At 42.3% G+C, this 6,871-nt stretch overlaps 1 protein-coding gene across 1 annotated transcript in view; it reads right to left on the reverse strand.

The window, feature by feature from the left end:
* LOC100944324 (zinc finger protein 585A-like) overlaps positions 1-6,871 on the reverse strand; it is a 13,353-nt gene that overhangs the window by 4,931 nt on the left and 1,551 nt on the right. The window contains exons 2-3 of the mRNA XM_012809193.2: positions 493-619; positions 146-238 (exon numbers count right to left, since the gene is read on the reverse strand). Coding sequence (XP_012664647.2) covers positions 146-238; positions 493-619 — 220 coding nt within the window. The remainder of the gene's footprint in view (positions 1-145; positions 239-492; positions 620-6,871) is intronic.

Genomic DNA, 6,871 nt, shown 5'->3' on the forward strand with positions numbered 1-6,871 from the left:
AAAAAAAAAAAAAAAAGAATCCTCAAGGAATATACAGCATTTAGAACCTGCCAGAAGAGTCATCTTAGTAGCATTTCAAAGGTTCTACTCTTTTCAAGACAGCTGAGATTTTCTCCCAATTCCCACCTGGGCCACACTTGCTCACCTGGACAGCTCTGATGTGGATTCTCACCCTGCAGTGCCCATGGCTCCTTTCCTTGCTCTAACATGCCAGCCTCTCCTTTGGGAAGTTGATACCCTGTGCACAGGAAATGACAAAGGAGTAGGTCAAACTAATTATGTTTTACAGCCCAATCAATAAAGTCTTATTGTTCAATGAAGATTTGTTCTTCAGAAAAATAGCCACATATCTCCAAGAATAAAGTAATATTCTGAGTGCCCTAAAGAGATAAACAATCCTGGCCAAAAATCAAGGATAAAACCATCACCTATTGAAGATGCTTTCATCTCTCAGTGAGGCTTCCTTTCACACGTCAAGGTGACTGTGCTTACCTACTGACAGCAGGTGGCTGTAGGTCTCCAGCATCACATCCCAGTAGAGGTTTCTCTGAGAAGGATCCAGGTGCTGCCATTCCTCTCTGCTGAAATCTATAGCCACATCCTTGAAGGACACTGATCCCTGTAAGGGTACATTCTTGTTCAATGTGAATAGTTAGCTTTGGGGGATGGAGAGACAATTACTCCGAAATATGGAACATGGGTTTTGTTGTTGCTTTTAATTTACCTCTTCTTTATAAAAACTCACAAAAAAAAGAGCCTCCACTTTCATATTAAACAGAGCTGGACTCTAGAGAAAAAATATTAAACATGACAAGTGCACAATCCAAAATGAATTTAAGATGCTTTTACTACCAATGCACCACATTACATAGACTCAAAATTCATGCATAGAACTTAGGAAAATATAGATAGAAATACATTTGTGGTGGCAAACTTCAAATAAAATCTCACAGCTCCATGAGATAAAGTAGAAGAAACATGTAATACTACAAAAAAACCTCCTAACTTTTAAGGTTTGTCTTTATTTGTTCAGATTTGTTTGTTTGTTTGTTTTGGAGAAAGTCTTACTTTGGTACCCTGGGTAGAGTGCTGTGATATCATAGCTCACAGCAACCTCAAACTCTTGGGCTCAAGTGATCCTCTTACCTCAGCTTCTCTAATAGCTGGGACGATAGGTGCCCACCACTCCACCTGTCTGGTTTTTCTATTTTTAGCAGAGACAGGGTCTCCCTCTTGCTCAGACTGGTCTCTAACTCCTCATCTCAAGCAATCCTGCTGTACTGGCCTCCCAGAGTGCTAAGATTACAGTAGTGAGCCAATGTACCCAGCCAACTTTAGGTATCTTATTGATAAAATATGAAATTCTACATTCTAAAAACATTTTGAGTATCTGTGTGAAGTATTAAACATAAAATTTCAAAGCATAAAACAAAGAAAAGCTTTTATGACATTCCAAAAAGCAAATAAATCTCTCCAATTCTGAAATCCTAATTTTAATAAAACTATAATCTTTTAAATAAAAATCCTTTTTTTCTTTTTGAAACAGAGTCTCAAGCTATCACCCTGGGTCGAGTGCCATGGTGTCACAGCTCACAGCAACCTCAAACTCTTGGGATTAAGGGATTCTCTTGCCTCAGCCTCCCAAGTAGCTGGGACTATAAGGCGCCCACCACAATGCCCTGCTATTTTTCTTGTTGCAGTTATCACTGTTGTTTAACAGGCCCAGGCCAGGTTTGAACCAGCCAGCCTCACTATATGTGGCTGGAACCCTACCCACTGAGCTACAGGCACTACCCTGAATGAAAATCTTAACACCTAGAAATAAAAATGGGCTCAAGTGGCTAGGGCACCAGCCACATACACCTAAGGTGGCGGGTTCGAATCCCCAGCCCGGGCCCGCCAAACAACAATGATGGCTGCAACCAAAAAATGGCCAGGCATTGTGTCGGGCACCTGTGTTCCCAGCTACTTGGGAGGCTGAGGCAGGAGACTTGCTTGAGCCCAGGAGTTGGAGGTTGCTGTGAGCTGTGATCCCACAGCACTCTACCCAGGCGGATAGCTTGAGGCTCTGTCTCAAATAAATAAATAAATAAATAAAAATGTGGTAAATCATAGCAGCTCACATGTGTAATCCTAGCACTCTGGGAGGCTGAGGTGAGTGGATTGCCTGAGTTCACAGGTTTGAGACCAGCCTGAGTCAGAGTGAGATCTCCTCTCTTAAAAAATAGACTCACTGGCTCAGCACCTGTAGCACAGTGGTTATAGCACCAGCCACATAAACCCAGACTGGATGGTTCGAACCCAGCCTGGGCCAGCTAATAACAATGACAACTACAACAAAAAATAGCCAGGCGTTGTGGTGGGTCCCACTACTTAGTAGTCCCAGCTACTTAGGAGGCTCAGGCAAGAGAATTGCTTAAGCCCAAGAGTTGGAGGTTGCTGTGAGCTGTGACACCATAGCACTCTACCAAGGGCAGAGGGTGACAAAGGGAGACCCTGTCTCAAAAAAAAAGAAAGAAAGAAAGAAATTCATCCTTATCATCTAGACTTTTAAATTTATTTTCACGAAATAAATTACTTTTCTTAATTATTTTTAGTATTATTTCATTATACTGTATCTCATAGCTTCTGATATATAGTATTTTTATACTTTTAAAGATACTTTCTATTTTCTTTTCTCTTTTTTTTTTTTTTTTTAGGCAGAGTCTCACTATGTCGCCCTTAGTAGAGTGCTGTGGTGTCACAACTCATAGCAAATTCTTGGGTTTAAGTGATTCTCTTGCCTCAGCCTTCCAAGTAGCTGGGACTACAGGTGCCCATCATAATGCCTGGCTATTTTTGTTGTAGTTGTCATTGTTGTTTGGAAGGCCCGGGCTGGATTCAAACCTGCCAGCTCTGGTGTATGAGGCTGGGGCCCTAGCTGCTGAGCTACAAGTGCTGAGCCAATACTTTCCTACTTTCGTTTTGACTTCTTTGACATTGGAGTGGGTTGCTGAATGAGAAAATAGTGGGTTTTTTTTTTTTTTATTTTGAAACAGAGTCTCACTATGTCACCTCAGTAGAGTGCCGTAACATCACAGCTCACAGCAACCTCAAATTCTTAGCCTTAAGCGCTTCTCTTGCCTCAGTAGCTGAGATTAGCACAACACCCAGTTATTTTTTGGTTGTAGTTGTCATTGTTGTTTGGCAGGCCTGGGCTGGGTTTGAACCCGACAGCTCTGGTGTATGTGGCTGGTGCCCTAGCCATTGAACTATAGGCACCAAGCCAAGAATATTATCTTTTACCTAAAACTTTGGCAGAAAGATCAGGTGAAAAACATATGAACTTTTCCATTATTTTTTATTGTGTTTAAAGTGTTGAATTAACATTTTATTTTGGTTTAGCACTTATAGCTCAAGCAGCTAAGCTGCCAGACACATACACCAGAGCTGGTGGGTTCAAGTCCTGCCCAGGCCTGCCAAATGACAATGACAATGACATCCAAACAATAGCCAAGGCTCAGCGCCTGTGGCTCAAGCAGTGAAGGCGCCAGCCACATACACCTGAACTGGGGGGTTCGAATCCAGCCTGGGCCCGCCAAAGAACAATGATGGCTGCAACCAAAAAAAGAGCTAGGCGTTGTGGCAGGCGCCTATAGTCCCAGCCACTTGGGAGGCGGAGGCAGGAGACTCGCTTGAGCCCAGAAGTTGGAGGTTGCTGTGAGCTGTGATGTCACAGCACTCTACCCAGGGGGACAGCTTGAGGCTCTGTCTCAAAAAAAAAAAAAATTATTCTTTTGTTTAGGTTTTCATATTTTTTGCATGATTTTATATGATACTCTTTCACAATTATTTCAACCTTGTGCACAGAACTATTTCTCATGTTTTGTTACATACTTTGGTTTATACTCTTTTGCCTGATTATTACCACCTAGAAGTAGCTTCTTTCTAGCAAACATCTCTATCAATTATTTTTCTTTGCTGTGATTGATTTCTTCCCTTATCTTTGTTTAGTCCTTATTGTTCTTTTATCTTTACTGACTTCTTTTACTAATTTCTTCATCTGAAACCATAACACATCTTTTTTTTTTTTTTTTTGAGACAGAGTCTTACTATGTCACCCTCAGTAGAGTACTGTGGCGTCACAGCTCACAGCAACCTCAAACTCTTTGGGCTTAAGCAATTCTCTTGCCTCAGCCTCCCAAGTAGCTGGGACTACAGGTGCCCACCACAATGCCCTGCTATTTTTTGGTTGTAGTTGTCACTGTTGTTTAGCAGGCCCAGCCAAGGCTCGAACCTGCCAGTTCTGGTGTATGTGGCTGGCACTGTAACCACTGAACTACAGGTGCCAGCCATATAACACATATCTTAAGTCTATTTTCTCCCCCAAACTTCCAGAAGTGCTTAAAAATAAGGCATATAAATTTATATTGTTCCTCTCTATCTATAGTTTAGTTTCCACACAAACTTTAAATGCAGGACTTTATTGATTTTTTTTTTTTTTTGAGACAAGAGTCTCACTATGTCATCCTTGGTAGAGTGCTATGGTGTCACAGCTCACAGCACCCTCAAATTCTTGGGCTTAAGAGATTCTCTTGCCTCAGCCTCCCAAGTAGCTGGGACTACAGGCATCTGCCACAATGCCAGGCTATTTTTTGGGGGGGGTTGTAGTTCTCATTGTTGTTTGGCAGGCTCGGGCTGGGTTTGAACCCAATATCTCCCGTGTATGTGGCTGGTGCCCTGGCTGCTCAGCTACAGGTGTGGAGCCTATTGATTTTTTTAATTGTGGAAAAATATATAAAAATAATGAAAATATCAAAGCATCCAATTCAGTGGCATTAAGTGTATTCATTTTGTTTTGTAAGAAGCTGTTATTTTTTTATTTCTAATTTAATGCTATTGGTAAGAAAACAGAATCATGCTTGGTGCCTGTGGCTCAAGTGGCTAAGACGCCAGCCACGTACACCTAAGGTGGCGGGTTTGAATCCAGCCTGGGTCTGCCAAACAACAATGATGGCTGCAACCAAAAAAATAAAATAAAAACCAGGCGTTGTGGCAGGCGCCTGTAGTCCTAGCTACTTGGGAGGCAGAGGCAGGAGACTCGCTTGAGCCCAGGAGTTGGAGGTTGCTGTGAGCTGTGACACGGCACTCTGCCCAGGGGGACAGCTTGAGGCTCTGTCTCAAAAAAAGAAAAAAAGAAAGAAAGAAAACAGAATCAATGTTACAGGAAAATTTTATATTTTTCCTGCTTTGATCAATGTTTTGAGAGTACTGGGATAAAATGCCCAATGGTGTATTTTATTTTTAGCTAATACAATTCAAAGATACATTAGCAACTAAATAAATGTTGATAATTTTTGTAATTCTTTGTATATTATTCCTTTTATAAATATGAACCACCAAGCTTTAACCCTTGGTATTTTTCATCTCAAATTCCTTTGGATCTGTTCCTAAAATTGCAGCCCTCGCTTTCTTTTGGTTCTTGTTTCTTGTTTCTTTTTTTTTGAGACAGAGCCTCAAGCTGTTGCCCTGGGTAGAGGGCAGTGACATCACAGCTCACAGCAACCTCCAACTCCTGGGCTCAAGCGAGTCTCCTGCCTCAGCCTCCCAAGTGGCTGGGACTATAGGCGCCTGCCACAACGCCTAGCTCTTTTTTTGGTTGCAGCCATCATTGTTGTTTGGCGGGCCCAGGCTGGATTCGAACCCCCCAGTTCAGGTGTATGTGGCTGGCGCCTTAGCTGCCTGAGCCACAGGCACTGAGCCTGGTTCTTGTTTCTAAGTCAATCTTTTTCCATTCCTTTATTTTAGAATGAGGACAATGTAGTCCCTCATAACTGAGAACTGGCCTAGTACTATCAGTCAGAGTTGCTAGAGGATAACCTTCTAGAATTAGCTAAGACCTGGTATTCTCCATAGCGCTACAAAAACAACCTCACAGAACACCAGCATCAAACAAAATCGCTCTCTGACCATCATGGTATAAGATAAAACTAAGATCCTGTCATGGGTGGGGAATCTGCAGCATTAGGGCCACATGTGGCCTCCTATATTCTTAAGTGCAGCCTTCTGACCTCCAATTTTATAGAACACAACTCATCTTTTTTATTAGAAGCGGTGCAGTAGAGTAAGATGAAGCTTTTCGTGCCTCCTTTGGAGCTTAAAAAAGAACAATCTTGAAATCAGAAGATCACAAGTTCCCCTCCCCAAACTGTCTCCTTATTTTGCCTCATACAAGTGAGTGCTACTTCTTTGCCAATGATTTCTTAGGCCTCAATCCATTCTTACTATCTTCTAGATGAAAATTACTATTTTTTTCTTTCTTTTTTTGCAGTTTTTGGCCGGGGCTGGGTTTGAACCCATCACCTCTGGCATATGGGGCTGGCGCCCTATTCTGTTGAGCCACAGGCACCACCCCTTCTAGATGAAAATTATTATATACCCAATCATAAAACTACCCAGCAGGAAAAGAAATAGAGGTTCACTGAGATTCACCTGGCACTCTCACTGCTGTGACTAAACTATAAAATGAAATTCCATTACTTCTTATCTGTCCAAGAGAATGGGAAGACGTTGGGGGGCACCAGTGGCTCAGTGGGTAGGGCCCAGCCCCATTTACCGAGGATGGCAGGTTTGAACCTGGCTCTGGCCAAACTGCAACAGAAAAATAGCGGGCGTTCTGGCAGGCGCCTGTAGTCCCGGCTACTCAGGAGGCTGAGGCAAAAGAATTGCCAAAGCCCAGGAGTTGGAGGTTGCTAAGAGCTGTGATGCCACAGCACTCTACCGAGGGCAATAAAGTAAGACTTAAAAAAAAGAGAAAGGAAGGAAGAAAGGGAAGACATGACAAGAATGTCCCCTATACATTGTTCATAATATTTTTTGTATTTTTTTTTTT

Source organism: Otolemur garnettii, unplaced genomic scaffold, assembly GCF_000181295.1.
Source record: "Otolemur garnettii isolate 467f Iridium unplaced genomic scaffold, OtoGar3 scaffold00100, whole genome shotgun sequence".
In the NCBI taxonomy this organism is placed as follows: domain Eukaryota; kingdom Metazoa; phylum Chordata; class Mammalia; order Primates; family Galagidae; genus Otolemur; species Otolemur garnettii.